This window comes from Lytechinus variegatus, chromosome 10, assembly GCF_018143015.1.
Source record: "Lytechinus variegatus isolate NC3 chromosome 10, Lvar_3.0, whole genome shotgun sequence".
In the NCBI taxonomy this organism is placed as follows: Eukaryota; Metazoa; Echinodermata; class Echinoidea; order Temnopleuroida; family Toxopneustidae; genus Lytechinus; species Lytechinus variegatus.
Window position 1 is genome coordinate 30,160,454 of NC_054749.1, and position 24,825 is coordinate 30,185,278.

The following is a 24,825-nucleotide window of genomic DNA, read 5'->3' on the forward strand; positions in this document are numbered from 1 at the left end:
GTATGGTACATGTATACAGTACATCACTGCACTGGTTAGATCACACTCCATCAATCGCTATTGTGTTAAATTTCAAGTGCATTATGGCACTTGAAATGCATGACTTTTAGTCAGACTGAACTATTTGTGAAACTCCCAAAGAAAGAATTTTACCCGGTACCCTTTATAAATGCAATAAGACCAACCATAAGCATTCGATATATGTGTATCTATGAATTGCTTAGAATCTGTCATTATGTGAGCATATTTCTGACATGAGAAATACCTTTATTCTGTGGTTGAGCACAAAACATAATGGAAAGTCTTAAATTACAGCTAATAGTTTTTGTTTAATCTTAAAACGCTAACAATCATTCTCCCTTGAGGTAGTCACAAACTGGTATGGAATTTTTCATTGCATTCTCTTGCAAGATATTTGGTAAACTTCAACAAGGAAATTGTTTGATAATGATCAATTCAAGGAAGCCATTTGGGCTCTGCTACTCATGAAAAGATACCATGCAAAAATGTAATCTCAAATCTCAATAGAATGTCCATTCAGGGCCTGTAACACAAGGAATGATTATGATATCTTTGCCGTGCAATGGTAACTCCCATGGACTCCTTTATTGAGAATCGTTACCATGGTAATTACTAATTACTATCAAAGAGTGTAAACATACAAATAAGTCCAGAAATCAGGCCAATGAGACAGAAATATAGGCCCAAATTCACATAGGTGGTTATGAATCTGTGGCTTTACAAGCATAGAAATCAACTATACAATCAATAGCCAAGTTTTGTGCATTGCATCCCTGAACAGTTCCGCATGGTTCAGTGGATGTGCCTTATTAAAGACTGGAAGCATTTTTCTTTTGCATAAGTATCTATGTAAAGCGTTTGACATGATCGTTCAAACAAAAGCACTGTAGCATCAGCTTACATGTGACTGATTCAAACAGAATCCGGTCACCATAATCAAACTGGCAACTAATGCATAAGCTAATACAAGCATACAGGCATTTTCACTGTTCGGTACTGATTCAACTTAGCCCCAAGTTGTTATTTTGAATAATTTTATTTGTTTTCATATGCTGAAATGGCAATATAATACAGTGGAAATTTTAGTGATGTTTGACTTGAAAATTTTTAGCTTATACAGCAGCTCATAATACTTAGAATTTGAATACATTAGTATCACATAAATGTCAGCCTTTTCGTATTAATGTCAATGAATGGTTATTTCACGATGAAATTCTCAGAATGACAGATGAGCTGAAAATTCTTGTTCTACTATGACGAGTCAACTTTGTAGTACTTCTTTGATAAGAGTGGATAGATGTGTAACTTTTAAGTACTTCAAGAGACATAATATTCATATTCTGACTTTCTCGTATATATGCAAATAATATGGTATAGATTTGTAAAGGTCTTTAACAGTATAATAATGTAACTTAGGGTTGGTTTAGGATTATGATGATGAATGCAATATAATACAAAATGGTAGCAATATATCAGATGGATGATTTTATAAAGGTCATCAACCGCTTAGTCAATGATTTCCATATGAGCATGGCATCAGTGTCCCACTGTGTCTGCCAATTCTTTTAACGGTTTATGAATAGGTGCATTGTCCTTTACGAGGTTGAAGGACCTCATTTTTTTTTGGGGGGGGGTTGTGTTTGTTTAGGGTGATACTTTTTAAAATCTAAAAAGAAATGAAAAGGTATTAAAAAAAAATCTGTCAAGTGGTTTCCTATTCAAATTCAAATCCTGTGTGTATTCAAACCAAATGGATCCAATATGCTGTGTCAAAGGATACTGACCTGGGTGAAGGGTCAAGGATTATTTATTGTCTACTTCTGAACTTCTGCCATGACAGGTGCTACCACTTCCTTTACAGAATGAACAAGCAGGTTAGGACAGTATACATTGTACTTCAGAGTGAACAGACCTAATTCAAGGTTACAAACTTCATATGCTACATTTATATTGGCAGACATCTTTCTTTTGAGTATAAGATGGACAGCAGACATGTCTGGGACAACATACCTTTAGATCAGAGGGAATAAACCTATCATGAAATACTGAATACTGCCAGTACGCTTAGTGTCAGGGTCAAGATTACTTTATCATCTACCCCTAAATGGTTACATTGTGGATATCATTACGTACTTGACAGAATGGCTAAAACAAGGTTTGGAACAGTATACTTTAGAATAGATAAAGCTATGATGAAAACCCAAACACTCCCACTAAGCTCAGTGTCAAGATCAATAACTCATCTACTTCCTGGGCCCCATCTTCCAAAGAGTTGCTATTGATCTGATCAATCTCAACTATGGAAAGCCAGCAACATCAACATCTAAAATGCATGTTCAAAATATTTTCTAGAAATGATGTATATTCGTAAATTCATTGTTTTCTTGACAATTTGGTTTGTTCGCCTTTGTTTACAAAGGAAAATTTGCAAATTTTCTGTAGAAAAAATTATGACACTGATAAATTTCCATCGAGTTACAATTGATTGGATCAATCGTCACTCTTTGTAAGACTAGAGCCTGAAATGCTAATGTTGCGGACATCATCACTTCCTGAACAGAACAGCAAACGAGACAGTCTAACCAACAGGTTTATTACAGCCAGCACACTTCACTTCAGAATGGACAGAGCATGATATAAAGACGAGTTGGGCGGAGCTTGGCACTAGAAACGGGCATCCTGTTGGTCTAGTCACCTTGAGATCGTGGTGTGGGAGCTAGCGTGGGATCGGTCGCTGGCTCTACTAGACGTTGTACTGATACTCAATGATGAGAACCCACTGTGGCAGGACTGTAAGCTGGTCATCGAGCCCCTGACAAAGAAAATAGAGTTTTAAACTTTTATGTGAAACACTTTAAAGATAATACTTTACATGTACATATACAAAATATTTGACACTACAAATGTAACTGAAGGTGATATATACATCTGTTTTATCATAACAGCCTTATTTGGAAAACATATAATGAAAATATATTTTTTTCTTTATCTTTTGCCATAGTATGTCATAACATGGCAGAGGAGAATCCAAATCGTTTGAAAAATGTGTCTTACAAATCTTTATTCCATGACCAAAGTATGTGCCAAGTTTTGTGAGTATTTGGTCAAAACTGAGGAAGTCTTATCCACAAGAGTTTGAACAGACCAACAGCCCAACCATGTACCCTGGCTTACATTTTATCCTTGTTAAACTTCCTCTACTCAATTGTTTTCATCATAGCTCAACATAAAGTGGCATTAGTCTAGTCTAAAGTGCGCCATGTTGGTCTTGGACTAGCACCTACACCATCCATGTCTTGTAAGAAGATTAAATTCAATCTCGATTTGTGTATTTTTAGATAAAGCACAATAAGACTTTGATATGAATCTATCAGCGTGCTGCTTTCATTTCCATAATTTGAAATCACCTAGCTATAGACTCCCTTTATCTTCATCATCAAAGTGATTTATCAACAGCAACTGAGCAAGTACACTTACCTGAAATCTTCAGATGCTAGTACTTCATGGTAGAACATGATCTTTGATTTATGATAATGATGAGCAGCCTTCTGGGCCGAGCTAGGTAGAGCGGCCGAGATGTTATAATGCCTCCATTGTAACACATACCATCCTGCTACCTGACAAACATGGGAACCCTGTAATAGTCAAATAGAAGATAGTGAGTAGTGTCCCATTTCATAAACACTCGTTACAGTAACAAACCCAAGATTTCTATAACAAATTCACTATCAGCCAATTAGATCGCAAGATTTCTGTAGCTTTTAACTGCTACTGTAAATTTGTTATAACAAGTTTTATGAAGCAGGCCCCAGGTGAAGCCGCCTATAAAGTCAAATCCTTTGAGACCACAGAAAACTGCTTGACTTGATAAAATTCAACTAAGACAACGTCTGGAAAAGGACATGGGGTATCAAAATAGCATGACATTATATCGCTAGATGACAACCGGTGATAATGGAATACTGAAATGTGAAATACAATGTATCCTTAGTTAAAACTGTAAAAATAAACATTCGTTGTAACTGAGAGAGAAGTAGCAAATTACAATGCTGCTTGTTGAAATGGACTAAGGTGATCTTGATCAATATCCACACTACTAATATTGTTATTGCAAATGCTGTTATTTGCCGATTGCTGAAATATCAGAAAAAAATCCCAAAGCTCATTTTTTTACCATTTATGTTCCAGTCATTCATATTCCAAGTCTTGCCCAACATGCAGAGAACACCCCAAGACTTTCCCCCGCACCTACCTGTATACTTTCACCTGCTTTACAGACCAGGGCAGACTCTACAACCTTGTAGTCAATGCCACACTGCATGGACTTGTCAATGACCACTGTGTTGGCTATGATTCCAGCCGGAGTGGACACAGGATTGGTCACTTCTTTGTGAATGGTCAGCGGCCGACGGGAGACCATGACCGAGAAGACGATGTCCCCACGTAGGACATCAAAGTCCCAGGTTAGGACCTGCTGGGCATCCTTGACATGGACTAGGACCTAGTTTGGGAACAATGCAGAAAGATAAGATTTGTCCGGTAGATAGTTAATGGAGTATACAGAAAGTTTATACAGGCATGAAAATTGTGACTGCTCTATTACTTGATACTTGAATTCCACATACAAAGTATTTTGATAATTTTGCTTCAAAATAAGGAGGGATTAAGGAGATTCTATTCTCAACATTTTACTGCATTTTCAAACATATAGTAGAGGTATACAAAACAAGGATAATTTTTTCAATGTTGAGCCCCGAAACTTACAACTTACAGTAAAATACAGCACCTCAATATTTCAACTAAATTCAAAAGTGCAATGTCGCAGGACCCCCTTTTCCAAAGAGCTTCAAATGAACTGATGAATGACAAGCACAGAAAGGGTTAGGAAAGACAGAGATGCCAATATCAATGTCCCTCAAAAGTTTTTGAGATAAGATATATATATTCATGTATGCATCATTGTCTTGATAAATCAATGTGCACCTCTTTGTTTACAAAGGGATGTTGTGTGCAATTCTGAATGTATTATTTCATTGATAGGGGCCAGTTGCACAAAGTCAAGCCCAAATACCTAATACGCACTTCTGATTGGTTGAAAATCAAGATGTATTCGATTTTTGGAATTGCATTTGAATCCATCTCTCTGTGCGAAAGGCCCCACATTGGTTGGATCAATCATATCTCTTTAACCTCATACCTCATGTGGAATGCCTTTCTGCAGAAGAACAGACTTGTAGACGGTCTCAGCACATAGTGTAGGTTCTCCTATCGAGTATAGATCATCAGTAGATCGGTAGCATGCCTTGGGAATTATCCCTCCCTCTGGTATATCACACTGTCAAAAACAATCAGATAAGAAGCTTGTTATATCAAGGTAACTAAACTTTGGGCCTAGTATGAATGGACCTTTTCCTCTGTTACGTGTTTCAGTTTTACATTACTTTGGTTCTTTTATTTTGACAAATTGTAAAATCATTTAACAACCTAGGATCTGCTTTTCCACTATGAAGAAATGAAAAGCCATCTTTGCCAGATCATTGTAGAATTTGAGCTAAATAATTACATATGCCCTATCAGAAAGTCCAGAAATGATATCTTTAGAATATTTAATCAGTGGAATGAAAAAGCAACAAAAATTTCTTGTTTTCAAGGGGAATGTTCGATTGTGATTACTCCTGGCAGATCAGCCAATGAGATGCCAGGGGATTTTAGTAGCAGGGAAAATAACTAACAAAATTTTTCGTGAAAAGCTCTCCAGACCAGACCATTCTTCGTTCAAGGAACCTTATGATGTCTTTAGAAAGATTGCAAAATACCAGAAAAGAAACAAACAAGACACACGCAAATTCCCATACTTACATAGCAGTCACCGCAGATAAAGTCTGGTACATACTGTTGAGCTATGTGATCGGTGAGTCCACCACTCTCCATGTAGTTCTTCCCTCCGTAAATCAAGAACTTCTGTCTTGTATTCTCATCAATGAATGGAGAAACGAGCGTCCAGATGACAGGAAAGACGCGGGGCGCCCTCACGATCAGTAGCTTACCCATGACCTCTGGGTAATTGGCCTCGACGACCTCTATCATGCGCAGGAGAGCCTTGATGCCTGGCCGCCATAGATGGCGCATGCTCAGACCTTCGCAGTCTACTATACATGTCCAGGAGCTATGGAAGAGAAAAGGGAGTTGTTCTCTATTAAATAATAATAAATAATGATAACATAAGTATAGCGTCTACAGTTATAACACTACTCTACCAGCAAGCCCCTGAATAATGTATGTTATTACTACCTCTCCAATCTAACTGCTGGGTGGATATCTAGCAAGAAGGGTGAGAACCACAGATTTACAAGTCTTTCGGCGTGTTTCTACAGAGAATCGAAAAACCGTATCGCCCTTAAAGCAGCCTGTTTCTACAGAGTGAATAATCAGATTAACTCATATTCCGTGTCGCGGAACACGGCAATAGCCATCTCCCAGAGGTGGTTATGAGAAACGGTATTTTGCACGATGCGGTTAATCAATAAACCGCATCGTGTCTGTTTCTACAGGGACGTTTTCCGGAATTCTGGATACTTACACAGGTAATATCATTTCACGATTCTCTGTAGAAAGACGCCGTTTGGCACAACTCAAGCCAATGATTGAACCTACATGCAATACACCACCATGCCAGATTAAAGTGAATAATATTACCTAATGGGACGTCCCGTCTGTTTGGTAGCTTGTTCTGTCCTCCGGATACCCTCTTCATTTATTGAGAGAACCTGGTTAGGAGCGATTAGATCATAATAAGTTCCATTATTCTTAAAAACATATGTACCTCCAGTTCTTACAATGACAAAATTGCCAGGTGCTGAACAAAGTTTAATCAGCATTAACGCCAACCTATGGATATATGTCAACCATAATTCAAATAATACCTTCATAAATAGGGCATGGTTCAGGATGCCTATGTTAATAACGGTCACGCAATTATCTGCATGTTTGAAATTTGATGACAGTTTGATATATTTCAGTTATTCATGCTTTCTTTCCTAAAAAAAATCAAAGTAATATCAAAGTAATACAAATCAACAAAATCAAGAAGTGGTGAAATGACCATAAATGAAAATTGCTTGTATTTCTATCTTTTTCTCCCGGTAGCAGTATTCAGTGATAATGAATAATCCTTTCTTGTCAATCCTCCAGTTTAACCATTTTTTCGATTTAGCTAGTTTTTTAAGAAATAAAGACATGATTGCAGAAACGACTGAAGCTGACTTTTCCACAAGAAATGAACCTGTCCCTAATGGAATTAAGTGATTCCTGTCTGCAAAGCTTTGTATATGATTACAAAATTATCAGTCAACAAATGATAATTTTCTCTCAGTATTCAAATATAATATGTATGTTTAACACTGTGCTACAGAGACCATCTACATCACTCACATGTCTCAGTATTGCCTCTTCCCCGACAGCTTTGATGAGTCCTTTCACATCCAGCTGGCCAAGCCTCATTATAAACACTGGTCTTCCCTCTGTCATAGAAATTACAAACAAAATTAATATGGTTAAAGAATGAAAAGAAGAAACAAGAGAAAAGGAGAGGGTGGGGATGATGGATGAAAGAAGCAAGAGGAATAAAGAGATAAGGAAGGAGGGAAGAGAAAGAGAAAGAGAAAAAATAGGATATGAAGAGTAAGTAGATAAGGATGGGAGAGAGGGAGAGAGAAGGGACGGAGGAGGGTGATGGAATGATAGAATGATGGAGAAAAGAATGAGAAGCAGTAGTAGAATGAACGAAAAAACATTAAATAAGCAACAAGAAAAACAAGAAATAAAAAGTAGAAGATGAAGAAGAAGACAAAGAATAAAAAGGCAAAGTAGGAAAAGGATAAAAAATTGATAAAATAACCATAATAATGATCATGATAAACAAAAGAGAACAACAAAACCACTATCAGTCATCAAAAACAACAGGGCAGAGGGGAGGGTAGGGTATGGGAGGCTTACCCCTGTCATAGAAGTGCCATCCCCCAGGGAAGTAATCAAGTAGTATAGGAGGGGGTTCCCATGTACTGAGTATCTGATCTACTTTATGCTGTTTCCTCCATGCTAACGACGCAGTGATCATCTCATGTGCTTTCTCTGTGTTGAAGTCTCTTGCTCGTAGGAACCTGAGTAGGTGGGAATCTTTTGGCATCTACAGACAGATCACAGAGTGGGAGAAGTAAAAGCAAGGAAACATATGATATAATAAGCATACGAATGATATACCATGAAATGATCCAAGAAAATTAAATATAAAAGCAACTCATAAGGGACAATATCTGTATGTTAAAGTATTAATGTCTACTTTAATTAGATGATTGCCATTAATGAAATATTACAACTTATTCATTGATATAAGATTTTTTACATTATCCAATTAAAGTTTATGACAAAAAACTATATATCATGACGTTGATTATACAAAAAACCTTGTGTCTTGCATATGAAAAAGCATGGCCTTGATTATGCATATTAATGAATCTTTAATGCAACCAAATATGATTGAAAAGTAGTGTAACTACCGTGTGAGTCAAAAAGAACTTGACACCTCACAAATCCCCAATTTAAGGCAAAATTATGTCATGAACGCATAATCATTATATATGGCTGGAAAGATTATCTTCTGCCAAATAGTTCGATACCATATTTATGTGGTATGCCTTCACGATTGGGTAATCAGCAGGTAATCTTTGCAGTGGTGTAAATTTTGATTTGTGTCAAAGTAAAAAGGCATGACTGCAATGAATGAATGAATCAAGAAGCCAATGTCATAAGCCTACATAAGTTAGCAAGCATATTTGCAAATCCCTTTTCAATGAAATTAACTGGAGAATTGATACTAAAAAGTGTTTATTAAACAATAATAATGTACATTGAAAAGGTGTTTTGAAATGGATTTTAATGCAACCCTTGTGGGATTATGACATCATTGACATCTGGATTCATTCATTGCATTTATGCCTTACTTTGGTGCAAATCAAAATTTACATCACTGCGATGAATACATCTTGATCATCCAAGCTTTAACACATACCGTATAAATATCGTATCAAAATTATTTGCCAGAACATACTCTTTCAGGCCATATATAATGAGTACATTATATGTTCATGACATATATTTCCTTCCTTAAATCAAGGATTGATGAGGTGTCAAGTTCTTTTTTTACTCACACAGTAGTTAGACCATGCCCCCCCCCCCTCACTCTAAAGAGGGGGGGGGGGTGTGCAAATATGCAATAACAAACAATTTAATATGAGAGTATACAATCAAGTGTAACTCATGTTAGCACTTGATTGATTTCAATGAAAAACTTATTTTGTTAGAAACATTGCCAATGGTAAGTCCCATGCCAACCTCAACCATAGAATTATCCACTTCACATCCTCTATTTTCACAATGGCACACATTCAACAAAGTCGAAAAGCTTGAAATTCCTAGTATATAAATGTTGCTTTGCTATAAATGCCACACATACTACTTACATTTCTGACTTGTTTATCAGTCTCAAACTTAAGAAGGAAAGTTAGAAAAAAAAATAAAACATGATTTCTTTTAATGCATTTTTATTTGGTTATCAGTCTATATATATCTCTTATTTGAAAATAGAATTTAAAAACAAAACACTAAATTTTAAATTTAACTATGTCACTCCTTGTGTGGAGAAAGGGTAAATTATCCCAATAAATCTTGTTTAGGTTTTTGAATTATCATTTGATGATAATCCATGAGGTCCTACAAAAGATTCAAAGCAGAGGGGGGAGGGGGTGATCAATTATTTGATTTACCCGGTACAGGGTTACTGTTTTAGCACATCGACCAAAATTTACATTAAACCCATGACAATTGCAGGGGCTAATGATTTTTTTTTTATTCTTAGGTTCTTGGGGGCATTTCTGTGGGGAATATCATCAAACCCCTGTGCAATTTTCTGATTCTGAGAGCCCACAATGAATATCACCAACTTTGATTTTCCCCATTCAGTGCTTATATCTCCCCTGTAATAAAAATGGTACTTACCTTTCCTTTATGTGTTTCACTAAGCCATTCCCTGAGTTGGATTAGTCTACTCTCCTGTAGGGGTGTCAGATCACCAAGGAATTTCTTGATGTAATCTTCATCCACCTTGGATGCCTCTGCAAAAAAAATAGAAGTAAAAAATCACAATTGAATGGGGAGCATAGGGTCAAGAGATGCCAACTTTTGGAAATCAGAATTAGGGAGGATTTGCAACCGCCACCAAATGATGTGCGCGTATCGCAGATCTCGAGCGCAGAGCGCTCGACCCTTGCGCGGCCGGGGTCCAGGGCCCGCCTTAGGGCCCTGGAAGCTCTGGGTTTCTAGATGCTCTCTGGTGCAATCTGACCCTTATTTTGGGGCATTTCACATGTTTTGAAATAAACATTGTTCCCACTTTTTTAACATAAAAAATATCAAATATGCATTTTTACATGTAAAAAAAATGAGGGGACAAAAGTCAAAAGAAGTACCTGTTCAACAATAATAATAAGGAGGAATTATCACTATCGGCTATAGGCAGGTTATGTTCCACTATAAATCCAGTAAAGAAAAGCTCAGCGCTGCTCCCTTGCTTGGTGAAATAAAGACAACAGGGTACTAGTGTAGCTCGAAGATCTTGTCTTTGCAATGTCTGTAGGCCTATGCCGTTTGCTCCCTAACGTTTCGTGCTTCCGAATTATCATCACGACCTCCCTGCTCAACTGAAATGTCCACACTGCAAATTGCGCAAAATGCATGGTAAATTCCTCTTTCCGACTTCCGAACATACAGGTACTGGAGACTGCATTCAGTCTTATACTTCTGAGACCATTTCTTGGTCTTCTTTTGTTGATTTTCCACCATTTCGTGTCAATATCAACCCATCAATACGCCGAAATCACACACCGATATTCCACCGCACGACTCGACAAATCCAGTGCACGAGCGCACACGCCTCGCAAAGCTAGCCGGGCCTACCGGCCTGGTGCACAGTGGATTCCCGTTGGGCATATCACATGCACCAGCTTTTCGCTGCTCCTTATTTGTCTACCCTTCACACATAATTTAGTAGCAGCGAACGTAATGGAGTTAATACATGCTAAAGTTAGCAGACGATACATGTACTTCCAATCCAATTTGATCAATGCAAAAAAATTGTAATTTCGGGAGGATAAGGATGGTAATCGTAAGGGCGGGAGTTGGGATGAATTTTCGGGAGCCTCCCGATGAAATCGGGAGGGTTGGCATCTCTGTCACAGCAATACTTGCCCTAAAACTGTTTTAAAAAAATAGTTTGAAGAAATATTTTGGTATATTGCCAGACATTTTTATATTCATTTTGGAGAATGTGATTTGCTGATTATTTTGCTTGGTTTAAATCAGATTAACCTTGTATAAAATTTTGATAGGGGGCCTACATCTTACAAGCTTTGCTTTTCAGTAAGCTCCACCACTTTCTTCATTTATTGGTATGTAATCTATCAAAATCTGCATATTTCAAGCAGTTGATGTATTTTTTTCAATTGAAATAAGTTATTATGAAATGTACTGTAAATGATTTGTGGAATATGAATATACGAATAAAATAACATAAATACATTATTTAAAAAAAATCAAATCAAGGTAGACAATGATTGTTCAATACCAACCTTCAGCAGCAGAAGCTGTAGCACCCTCTACAGCTCCACCTTGTTCAGCCATAGTACTGGAAGCTAGTCTATTCCTGATAATAGAGCAATCAGTGATGCCTAGAGAAGCAGCTGTCTGTTTGCCAAAAGGGTGCAATGAGTTAGATTCCTCCTGCGTGAAAAAGGGAGAGAGGAAGGAATCACAGTGAATGTTCATGTAAGAGAAAAGAAAGTTTCCATAAATAACAAGCAATCGAAAGGAAAGTTTTATACAGTCACAAAGTTACAATGAGTGTAAGAGCAATCATAATCAACATAATATCAATTTGATTTCAATCATTAAAAGCAGATTTTAGCTAAAGTTAATTCTGTTCCTATTTTCAAGAAAGGAATCTTGAATAGTACAAAACGGAAGGCAGCATAGCTCAGTAGGTTAGAGTGCATGTTTCGGATGAGATCGTAGATCTCAACGTGAGGGGTTCGAGTCCGGCTCATGCAGAAACGCATCTAACACAAAATCTGATGCTATCTGATGTTAGCATGCCTCACCACTGTATTCAGTGCAAGTGTGAATGCAGTTGGAAAACACTCCGTCCATCGGAAAGGACAAAAATGTTGGTCCCGTGTATAGGAGAATCACAACCTATGCACGTTAAAACCAATACACTATTCGACAAAGAGTAGGGTGTTCACCCGGTGTATTGCACCTGCAGGCTCTCGTTACTTCAATACTGCAAGAATCTTCAGAATTGAAGGAGGCAGTCAGTGTAGCTTGAAGAACTTGAAGAACATGAAGAAGTTACTCAAAGTCAAGAGTTCTAGAACTAGGGGTCTCAAAAGCAAGATATCAAATTTCAAGAAAAACCTTTGAAAAAAGAATCAATCTCGAGCCTCAAACTCACAATTATAGACAAGTAACATCTCATTAGACAAGGTGAAACCTGACTTGTTGACATAGCAAAACTAACTGATTACAAAAAGAAAATTATTATTATACCCATGGGCAATTCCATTAAGTATATGGCTCCCTATATGCACAACCTTAATAAGATTAGTCTGTTTTAGACTTCATGTGAAAAAAATCGTGGCTTGCACAGATCATGACATGAAGCATTAAAATGAAAAAAAATTAGTCTGGGGTACAAATTGGATTCACGATTGTATCATGAAATTGCTCTAAAATTATCACATACACCTCGAAATCGACACAAGAGACATTCTTACGGATTGTTGTTTGATGACGGTTGATTTCCTCTTGGGTGTACTGAAGTTCTCGTTTTCTTTGATGACTGGGATGTTTGTTTCCTCGCTTTCTTCCTCCTCTCCATTTTCATCTCCATGTAGCTCTGACCAAGTAGGGAAATTAGTCTCACCTTCTGCAAGAATCTCTTGAATGTAGTACAGTAAGACTTCCTTGCCCTGCAAAGATGTCATGGAAAAAAAGAAGAAATATTTAGACATTAAGGCCACAATACACTTTATACAAAACAGAAAATGGTCCTAAGCCATTCCCTGCATGCGATCCGACAATGATCCATAAATTGGGAAAATTTCATGACATTTCCTCTGGTGACAAATGCTCCGCTATAAATTTCACACACAAAAGCAATGACCAACTTCAACCCTATCCTAAACCTACCACAAAACCCTATTGCAACCCTAACCCTGTATCTTTAATAGACAAAATAAAGCCCAAGGCAAATGTCACATCAACATTGGGAAAAGGATCTTATCACAAGCTATGAAACCTTTCAAGAATCCTTTCAAATACCGGTACTGTGAAAGCCTCCATTGCTTCACTGAATTCCCTATAAGGAAAGAAGCCATTTTCCATCAATATAAAATTAAGGCATTTTTCTTCTCTTGAAAATTACCATTCGCTTTATTTATCACGCATCCTCTGAAAATAGCCTGGCTGTGTATTAATTAGCCCAGATGTACGTATAAGAAGGACCCTGCCCTTATGCCATTTTCTCTTTTGAGATACATTTTGTTGTATTATTGCAAACTTTCTACATCTCTTTTGATTGCAGTTTTAATATGAGCTATGATAAGTGAAGTTCACCCAGTAGAAAAGTTTGTTCACTTTCTTGTAAAAATGCCAGAAAAAATAATAGAAAATATTAGTGGTTTCAGGAAAATCCAACAAAGATTAAGAAAGTTATTTGAAATTTAAGGTTTTGATTTGAGACGTCATAACAAGCAGCTACCCCATATGTTATGTAATATAAAAAGCATAAATTTCTTTTTTTCAATCATGATGAGTAAAACAAAATTCTTTCAGAAGTGGGTATGAAATGTCTGGTAATATCAATCCTGTAATACCACAATATCAAAAATGTGTAATGAATATTTCGATTACTGCAAAAATGAAACCTAATGAAGTGAAAAAATGTACATTCATGTTCTGTGGTCTGCGACCATTAATTTCAACAACAAAATCATACTTTTTATGTCAAAGGCTCAGTGTAATAAATTCATGAAATCAGATACAAATGCACAAGCCCATGTGGATAGTGGCAATATACAGAACATGCCTGAATACAATGTACATGTACATCATCTGGCATGGAAAAACGACCAGAAATAACTCTAGATGCAAACACACTCAACCACCCATAGTGCTCTCTGTAAATTTACTTTCTTCTCTCGTGACCATCTTCTCTCACTTTCTTTGCCATTTATAGTCGTAGAGACCTGTTCACATGGATAGTAATTCCTCTGCAAATGTCAACTTATTTTATCACATAACAAGAAAAAAAAATGTTTCTTATTAATTGAAAATTTGCAATCTATGCTTGTAAGTTATAACATACTGTGACCATAGCCATGCTGTGACTGTTGAAAACAGAGATCATGATACTACAGATAGTACCCAGTTTTCATACTCAGTCTTTGTGTATTGAATTTAACTCACAAATTGCAAGGCCTGGAGCATGAAATCATGATTTAACAAACTCTGAGGAAAAAAATGAAAACTAAATATCCAACTATCCGCTTTTGCTTCATATTAAACTTAAGTTTGCATGAATTGAATGTTGCTATGTTAGGCATGTATTAGTTTAGTGTCTTTGGGTGTTTGCTGTATTAGTTTAGTGTCTGTGGGTGGTTGATGCTTTAGTTCAAGTGAGCTTCATTTATCTGCACATGATCAACCCTTTCCATATATGACAAAGATGAACAGAGGATAAGAGGAAGAAAAAACTTGAAGATACTTTGAATGATTGAAAAGAATAGTTAATAGATATTTCTTGAAAATATCACAAGGGGATAAATGTATGCACCATAGACTAAAATGAAACTGAAAGTCAATTTCTTTTAATTGATCACATTTCAATTATGCCTATTCAATATATTCTATAGGCCTATAATAACTTGAGTTCTATATAAACCTGGATCAAATAGAACTATCACTGAAGGTGACTAATACCCCCACCCAATGCTGTATACCATGTTAACAAAAAACAAAAAAAAATGTCTTACCCATCTTTACCCCAAGACATATGTGAGGAAAATATGAGAAATACTGATGAGGTAGTTTGAACTGCAAGATTTTTGCCTAATTTTTAACATAATATACATTGTTACCATGGCAACTCAATTTCCGACAAATGAAAAAATATGACCTGTACATCTTTACCTTGAGACCAATGTGTAAGCCAAACTTCATGAGAATGGGTTGAAAACTAGTCAAGTAGTTTGAACCAATAGATTTTTACCTAATTTGGGGCCTATGATTTGTTGTTACCATGGCAACACAGTTTCCGACACACATAAAATATGTGTCTCTCACACCTTTACCTTGAACCCAATGTGTGAGCCAAATTTAATCAGAATTGGTTGAAAATTGATCAAGTAATTAAAACTGAAAGTTTTTTACCCAATTTTTGTCACATGCCATTACCATGGCAACATAATTTCTGACACAGACAAAATATATGCCTTGCACATCTTTACAGCAATACCAAATGTGTGTACCAAATTTCATGAGAACTGGTTAAAAACTGAGGAAGTAGTTTGAACGGCAAGATTTGTACCTTATTTGGGCCAAAATATACTGTTACCAGGGCAACACAGTTTTCAACACATGCGAAAAGTGTGTCTTGCACATCTTCGCCCCAACACAAATATGTGTTCCATGTTTCATGAAAATCGATTAAAAATTGAGAAAGTAGTTTGATGTGCAAGATTTGCAATGGACCGCTTGCCCGCCCATACGCTGATTCCTATACACCCCCTTCAAACTTTGTTCGTTTGGCGGGGGTATAATTATCACTGGCATTTTAAATGGTGGAGATAAACCCCGTTACATGAAACTTGAACATTTTTTTTTTCAATTCTTAGGCAATCAGAATACACCATTTCATAAGCATGTACATTTTAATAGCTTGTCACATGCAGATTGAAAGATGCCAAAGAACTTTACATGAACTTCATGTCTGTTTTCAAAGGACTCAACTATACCAATTAACATTCCTGAATGGCATTATACCCTCCCATTATCAACATTTTGACAGATTAATAGTCTCTTTAGGAGGTGGTAAATGAAATTTCAACTGTTCTTGTGCTATATGGAATGATAATGAAAGGTGGGAGGGGTAGGGGAGGAGACAAGACTATCAATGGAAGGGATACATTAAATAGAGCAGCCCCCCCCCCCCCCTTTAAATAAAGCTCTTCTCTCTCACCAACAACTCTATTTTCTTAATATGATTTGAGGGGCTTTCACCTCTACAACAGATTTCTTACATCAAATACTCATGTCCTCTAAATCACCTTTGATAGCAGCGCCTGTTTACAGAAAGTAAATGTTGGCAGAAATCCGGCTTACTCTCACTTAAAACCAAAGTACCATTATTCAAAAGGTTATCTGTGAGCCAAACAGTCTGGTTCATAGATGAAGTCATTACCATTGAATGACAGCTGGATATAAATGTTTATAGGAGGAGTGTCTAGCCAACTATTTTCCAAAAGGAAATTTAACCTGTAACATGAGTTGATAGTAGCGACAGGAAGGAGTCAAGCCAAGGTGGTATGGATGATGATGTACTAAAAGGAGACTGATAGTTCAAGTCAAGTCTTAAAGAAAGGAGACATCACAGTTGAAAGGGAAGAGCAAGAGGTTGGTTAATTGTTGAAGGAGACATGAAAATGTCTGGGTAACAATTTTATTTTCAAAAAGGTACATCCTTATACCCCAAGATGTTATGAACAAATGAGTTTCAATTGAAGAAAAAAGCTTGAAAGTCTTAGGCTGAAGGGCTCTCTTTAGTGCAGTTTATTGGTGGAGCTTGCTTGTCTTGCCCATTTGGGATTTGACTTCTTTTTTGGGGGGCCCCACCAGTAATTGGTCCCATGGTACTACAACCATGTTCGTCCCAAATCCAATAGCTGAAAAAAAAAAACAAATATCATTACAGGTATTTTCTGACTGAAATAAGGAGACGTGATGACAAAAAGACAATCCCTGCGAAAGCCTATTGTATATTACTCTCTCGAGTACACATATTTCGTTTTATAGTTGACACACTTTAATATCCATAAGAAGTATTGATAGTTGAAATAAATCTGAGCCATTGGCTTTGGCACATATTCTGAAGTCAGGTTTAACTTAGACCATGGTCTAACTCTGTGCTAAAATTATGGGAAGCCAAACATTTTAAAATTTTGTTTACAGTGAATGCTTCTCATGTTAACTGTGATCTTCTTCACTAATTATTTAAAGAAGACAATAACATACTTATTCTTCCCACACAGTTAATAATGTTTTGGGAGTCAAATGAGCTGATACATTGAACCTCTACTGTTAGAGATTTATGCAACAACTGGCTTTCCATAGTTAAACCACAACTTAAAACCAGAGTTTAAATTAAACCTGACTTCAGAATACGGGTCATTATCTGAAAATATAACTGCATTAATTTCTGGTTCTCAATATTACTGTTGTAACAATTTTGATGTTACACTTAAAATAAAATAAAAAAAAACTATCATGATAGTTTCAAATTTTAATATCTGTGGAAAGCATGAACATCATAACAAACGATTGAAAATGAAAATTGTAAACAAGGAAGATGAAAAATAGGACAAACACAGGGACAAAATTATAAACAAGCAGAGTGTCAAATGGTCAAAATACACTCAGTTTCTTGATTTCCATTGAAAGAAATTTTTTTTTTGAAAGAGAGAGACAGACACACTGAACTTAAAAAAGCTCACCAAATAGTCAGTGACATATATTAAGTGTGCTTGGCATATAGGCAAAAAAAATCAAACCAAATTCAGGCTTTTCATTTGTTAGTGATTTATTAGTCAAAATACATGTACATGTACATGTATACATGATTGTAAACCACAATTATAAACTTACAAAAAATGCAAAACAGTTCCTTTGCAGTAATGCAAAGTATTTCTATCCAGGAATTTCATAGAAAGCGAATCATGAAACATATGGAAGAATCCTTTATAAAGGGATGCAAGAGCTGTCTTGTTGGCTCAAAACTATGAGATCCGAGTTCAAGAGGGTACGAAGGCAGGATCTGTATTTTGCTGCCTGAACAAGTTCACAAAGTCAATGGGATATTTGGGGGACAGGGTGGCTTTGATTACCCCCTAATGAATCATGTCACCTCTACCCATCCTACCCCCATTCCCATAAATTATTAAAGCCAAGGTGTCACCATTCCAACCCAATTTTCCCCTCCACTGTATGTTTGATTCTCATTTCCTCCATCAATTTCTACTGTTAGACAAACCAATTGGGCCTCAGAGCAACCCCCTTCTCAACCCTTACAGACGTCAGGACGTGACGCAAATCATCATTGGGCCAAATGAAATATCCATGCCATACCCTATAACCGATCCATCGCAATATTCAATCAACCTTTACGGAGCATAAAAGCAAGAGCTCGCCGTTTGATGAGTAGTTTTGAAAACCAAGGTACCCATATGATTCACAGAGAGAGAAAGAGAGAGAAGAGGGGAAGGGAAGAAAGTGAGAGAAAGAGAGAGTATACATGTATGAAAGAATTGGACAAATAATGAGAAAGTTATGAGCATTTGAATATTGCGATCACTAATGCTATGGAGATCCTCAAATTGGCAATGCGACAATGATGTGTGATGTCACATGTGAACAACTTTCCCTTTGATGGACTATAAAGTACCCTCAAAATGTCTCTTTTTGCTTTTTCTTATGGTGATACAAACTCTTTTAATCCATGATGCATTCTTTAAAAATCTGTATTACATGCCCTCCTATAGAAAGAACACATGATCTACGAATAGATGTGATAAAAGAGGCAATTTAAGTGAAATATATACTAAAATGGGGAGAGTTGTTCACAAGTGACATCACACATCATTGTCGCATTGCCAATCTGAGGATCTCCATAGCATTAGTGATCACAATATTCAAACGCTCATAACTTTCTCATTATATGTCTGATTTTTCTCAAACTTTCATTGATCTGTTTCTTTGATTTTTCTGATTTCACACAAGCTATCTTGTTCCAAATGTTTCATTCTCCTTTAAGACGTGCACATTTGATTCATGTGAAAGGGCTGTGATAATCACAACGAGAAGAGGTGATCGGTCAGTCTGGTCATTTTCAAAAAGCTCATTGTTACTCGTATAATAGTTAAAAGCAAGCTGAATCTTAGAATAAATGAAAATAAAGGAAAAAATAAAAAAAGCATAACCTGGAAAATTTCATAATTACTGTTGATGAAATTAATCGGAGAGGAATAAAATTTACAGTCTCACTTTAAGAGAAAGGCTTTAAAATCATGGTTGATATAGTACAAAATTTGAGAGTAATACTGTCAGGTTACACACAAATTGATCTGTAATCCAGAATCATCCACAACCAAAAAGAAATTAAGGGTGTGTTCAATGTTGATTTTCTTATTTAAACAGCACCATGAATCATGCTTGAAAACTCAATTACAAGATTGAGAACATAAACATGATCAGCAGTGCACTGTCCAGTGTCAAAAGTATAAAGCTGATTATTTGTTAATCATTTTAAAATTTCTCGCTTTCGTCAGCGCAGCTTTAGTGCGCAGATTGACCAATCACAAAAAAGGTCAATTATGGCACCTGCTTGAGTAGGTTTCCACTGCAAGAGCAAATTTAAAGACGTTTCAAAAGTCAATTGTGGTCAATGTCGCATTCACTAGTCTGAAGGTCATAAAATCTGAACTGGATCGCGTTTACCAACGCATCTTTTTCATCATTTAGATTTTCCTCCGAGTAATGATTTGAAAGACATTTACTTTTGCAACCAGGAACAGAGGACATTGAACACACTCTTTGATTCTCATATCCACGTTTTGCAATCATGTTTCAATCATTATTCATGTTGCCGTTTACATTTGGAAACCGACATTGAACACACCCATATACAAGATTTTCAATGGAGTTCAACCAAATTAATCTCATATCCAGCAATTTCACTTTATATACATGTATGTATGGGCATTAGAGGCAAAGTGGCCATACATGTACATGTAAGACTGTACATTATAAATAAAATCAATTTCTTTCCTTCTCCTTTCAGTTTTAATCTTGTTGATGAAAACTACTTCAAATTGCTTCCTTTCTAAATTCAGAACTATAATAAGAAATTAGCATTTTCAGAATTGACTCATGTAAACACCCTTCTCACACAGGTTTCATTTTCTCTTCTCATTCATTAATCAAATTGGAAATGCACATTGAAAGTACAAATAATTTTTTTCAATTATGACTCTGCAATGTATAAGGCTAGCCTTGTTTTAAAGGGCATAAAATATGTTTAGCTTTAGAAATGCAGAAATAATTATTGAGTGGCATTTCCCAATTCATCAAGTATTGTTCAATCAACTTCCAAATAATTTTACCCCAAATTACACAGACAAAATCATAATGATACAAAACCTTAGCATCTCATGAATAAGATGCCAACATTGGCATAGTGTTGGACAAAAGTCATTTTGTACTCAAACTTTCGATTGGTAAACATAGTTTTATGTAACCTGGCAATTACTAAAAAGAAACATCTCGTGGCCCTTTGGCATTATACTAGTCTACAGCGCGTCCCAAAAAAAATGTCCCTCTGACATAGGACTGAATTAATTCTAAAATGTGGTAGGATTCTCAAATAAATGTTCATGAGTAGAAAGTTCATTTCATGTTCTAACTTTTATGAAAATTTCATTGGTCGCGCTTCAGCGGTTTTGAATACACACTAAGTTACGTAACAATGGTGCATTTTAGCTCATTCCAAGTTTGCAGCATTGATGCATTTCTTCATTGTCTATGGCATGTTAACCCCCATTCTTACATCCATGATCTGAGCAGGGATTATTCCCTAATCATATCTAGGCTCATCAAATCATAAACTTGAGCATGTTCAGAAGGACAAGAAACATAAACAATTAAGTTTGTTTGATGATGCACCAACTTGAAAGAAAATATGAATGATGGATGAGTAAAATAAGCTGAAAAAGGGGGAATCAACAAATTAATCACCCTTTGCGAAAAGGAACTATACCAAAGAAAATTTTGACTTTTTTCTTTTAAAAAGTTACACTGAATTATTGAACTTGATCTCAGTAGCTAATTAACTAAAAAAAAAGTAATGAAAACAAAAATGCAGTATTGTTGGAATTATGCATGAAACAGACATGACCCGTTGTCTCAATCATTGTGCATCTCCAGTTTATCAAACATGAAATGAACTGTCAAATACTGTTTTTGCCCTTCTGAACATGCTCAAGGTTGTGATTTGATGAGCCCAGTTAGATCATGGAGATTTTCCTGGTCAGATCAGGGAATTCCTTGGTCAGAACAAGGAGATAGAGGTGATATCTCCTTGGTCAGAATGGTCAAAGAGGGTTGATATGCAAGAAAGTGCAGAACACAAAGCAGTGTTGCATGCATATAAACTTGGAATGGGTTGAAAAGCACCACTGTTACATAATAGGCTGTGTATTCAAAACCACTGAAGTGAGACCAATGAAATTTTTATAGAAGTTAGAACATGAGATGGGCTTCCTATATCCATACATTTCATTGATAATAATTTTTATTTTTGGAAGTTATTAAGCCGCATATCAGAGGGACATTTTTTTTGGGACGCGCTGTACTTGACACTTCATTTCCTATAGACTTACATACAAACTATTGTTGCACTATGTCTGATAGAGGTTTAATATTTTTGCATCCAGTAAAGCCTTGGTATATACGGATCCAGGCAAATACCTGTCATGAGTCTGGTTTAAGACAGCACCAAACATGTAATAGCTCTGAAAATAATCGTGCAAATATTGACCCAGCAATCAATATCGCAAATGCTCGCAGCGTGCAAAAAAAATTAATAATAATGACTTCCCTCTTGGAGAGCAAAAACAAGCAAAGTTCACTATTTACAATGCTATTAAACTGACAAGGTTCAGTGTAACCATGGAGATCATTAGTACAATGATGTAACCCACTTTTAACAAAATTATTTAAACCGTTATCATTGTTTTAGCAGAGGCTGAGCTTCCCCTTTTCTAATTATTCACTTGATTGGGTACCCATCGTTCATCATAATCCAGGATAGCTCGTCTAATTGGAACCATCTATCTATTAATAACACCTGAGCTCAACCTAATCCAATTAACTCAATTGATCTGGTTAGGCTAAAAGCTTTGCCATGTGCCCAACCACTTTTACTACTGCGGTAGCTTGTTTGCTTAAGTTATTTATACATGTAACTCATAAACCCTTTGATGAAGACGGCTGGCTGGTAATCCAATAGTTGGCTTAACAGTCTATATTAAAAGGAAGGTGTTTCCACAGACATCTATACTTTGAAATTGAATCTAATATCTATTTGTATCGCATGTACTGAACATGACTGACTAGAATGTGAAATCTAAAATGGTATTCCAAGGATATCTTTGTCTAATTGTTGCTGTTGCTATTTCTATTTTTTATTCATTCATTTTTTTTTTTTTGGGGGGGGGAATAATGTTTGCTCAATTTAAGGGTGAAATATGCAAAGAACATGGAAAGAAGGCAGGGATGAATAAGAAAAAGGATACCAATACTGCCACCAAAAAAAAGAATAAATGACAAGAATAACCAAAGTTTATGCGGTTCAAGCTTTGCATGAAATTTTGAAATCCTGACATTGACAACAAAAAATAGATGAACTCAGATTTTGAATTCGATAGAAAGCCTTGGAAAATGAGAAAGAAAGAATGAAGAATAAAGGCTAGAGTTGTTGTCTCTAATGTTACCTTCTTGATATTGGCAGCATATTGTTTGGCAGCAATTTTCTCCACCGTATTCTCAAACCCAAAGAATGATTTGACCTCCAAGCTAGCTGTCTGCTCAAAGATTGTCCAACCTGGGTTATCAGGATGTACCTGGATTGTAGAAGGAAAGACAAAAGGACAATTTATGCAATGATAAAAATATACAAAATATATTACACTTTTATGACCCACTTCTTTCAAGGTGCAGTTTGGATTTCAACAGAGAGAATGTTATGTGGCCAACATAAATCTTTAATTTCATATGACATGAAATTCAATCTCTGAAAGTGATAGCGAATTTTAAAAGCCTGTTAAAGATAATAAGACCGAAAGTAAAATGATCATTTGATTCATGTCATTTATTTTGAACTGTTAAAGCTATTTGAATGGATAGAAGACATCTGCTTTCTTGATATCTAGCTTGGGAGTTTTCTGCTTATTCCACCATATCATTTTTTCTGATGTAATATGCCAATAGGCTTTTTCAGATATACATGATGCAAGGGGGTTATTCCATAATATGAACAAGTCAGGGGACATTTTGGCTATTCAGGGGAGGTGGGGAAATCTTTCTTTATCCATGTAAATAAATATTTGGTTGCTTGTTCCTGTATTAACACAAAGTTTGGTATAAAACTAGCAGATTTGTACGATTGGTTGCACTATTTATTAACTATTGTACATGAAAGATAGCAACTGTATAATCGTTATCTTCAATTTGGGTTAGAGAAATACTGGTCTGAACACTGCAGAATTTTATCACACCATACTGTCTGAAAATGGCTCTAGGAAACATAAAACTACTGTACATTGTACAAGGAAATGGGAAAACAAATTGAGAGAAAGGGACTATAAAAATCAATCAAAATTTACCTTTCTTTTGTAAAAAAAAAAGAAGGAAGTAAAGGGAACATAACAGGGCTACATTAAAAATAGAATTGATAAATGCCACTAATATACAAGGCAACATTTTTTAAGAATTAAAGAAAAAAAAATCAAAGTTCAGCATGATTAGAGTGAAAATTACAGTATGTTCATAAAAACAGAGTAGATTGAAAATTGACTGGAGGGGGTACCCTCCAACAAATTATAAATAAATAAAATAGAAGTAACCAGCAAAATAAAACAAATTCTTGGCACCACCAATCACTATTTTTTTGACCAGCCAAAACAAGGTTATCGCCACTATTGGATAGCATTTTTCCATTATTAAAATAATCTGGCAACCCCCCCCCCCACAAAAATGGGTCTCTTACACAATGAATTATTTAATGATTTCATTCTAAACTCTTAACAATTACTGGTACATTTACATTTACATGTACAATACGTGCACAGTAAACTGTGCATGCGTACATTGAAGGCCTACAAATTACATGAGTGTCATATTTCATAACCTGCTGCTGAAAAAAGAAAGGAAATTCCTCCCCACCCCCCTTATGGTCCAACTTTGATAATAAAATGGCAATACAGTTTTCTCTTTAATAATACTGGTTGTTAAAACAGCTAAACATTTCGAATCCCTAGCTAGTATTGAATATTCTACATAATTCTACTGCCAGATGCATAACCTCTTTCCAACCCAATATCGATTGGTCATTTCCTCTCTGCCTGATCAATCAAAAGAAGTGACCGAAAGAAAATTTTGCCCTTTCCGATCCATGCCATTGATCAGTGTGAAATTGAGCAATTATACTGTACATATACCTGAATGCAAAAGCATCTGGAGTCTGGATATATATAAGTATGCCTTCACTGTAGATGAAAATATGTATATTGACAAAAGCGTAATAGCAAAAAATGTGTATGATCTGGCTGTTTCTGGCATCAATATCACCACTTAGTCCAGGATAGG

At 36.0% G+C, this 24,825-nt stretch overlaps 1 protein-coding gene across 2 annotated transcripts in view; it reads right to left on the minus strand.

Moving 5' to 3' along the window:
* Positions 1 to 1,716: 1,716 nt before the first annotated feature.
* The window catches only part of LOC121422467 (SEC14-like protein 1), a 45,391-nt gene continuing 22,282 nt past the window's right edge, over positions 1,717 to 24,825 (minus strand). Inside the window, exons 4-16 of one of the 2 annotated variants that reach the window (XM_041617534.1) lie at positions 22,953 to 23,081; positions 12,906 to 13,100; positions 11,703 to 11,853; positions 10,075 to 10,190; positions 9,540 to 9,566; positions 8,017 to 8,206; positions 7,453 to 7,541; positions 6,718 to 6,788; positions 5,881 to 6,187; positions 5,219 to 5,356; positions 4,274 to 4,522; positions 3,499 to 3,656; positions 1,717 to 2,833 (exon numbers count right to left, since the gene is read on the minus strand). In XM_041617534.1, coding sequence (XP_041473468.1) covers positions 2,713 to 2,833; positions 3,499 to 3,656; positions 4,274 to 4,522; positions 5,219 to 5,356; positions 5,881 to 6,187; positions 6,718 to 6,788; positions 7,453 to 7,541; positions 8,017 to 8,206; positions 9,540 to 9,566; positions 10,075 to 10,190; positions 11,703 to 11,853; positions 12,906 to 13,100; positions 22,953 to 23,081 — 1,941 coding nt within the window. In that variant the 3' untranslated portion in view covers positions 1,717 to 2,712. The remainder of the gene's footprint in view (positions 2,834 to 3,498; positions 3,657 to 4,273; positions 4,523 to 5,218; positions 5,357 to 5,880; positions 6,188 to 6,717; positions 6,789 to 7,452; positions 7,542 to 8,016; positions 8,207 to 9,539; positions 9,567 to 10,074; positions 10,191 to 11,702; positions 11,854 to 12,905; positions 13,101 to 22,952; positions 23,082 to 24,825) is intronic. The other variant, XM_041617535.1, reaches the window with a different exon arrangement.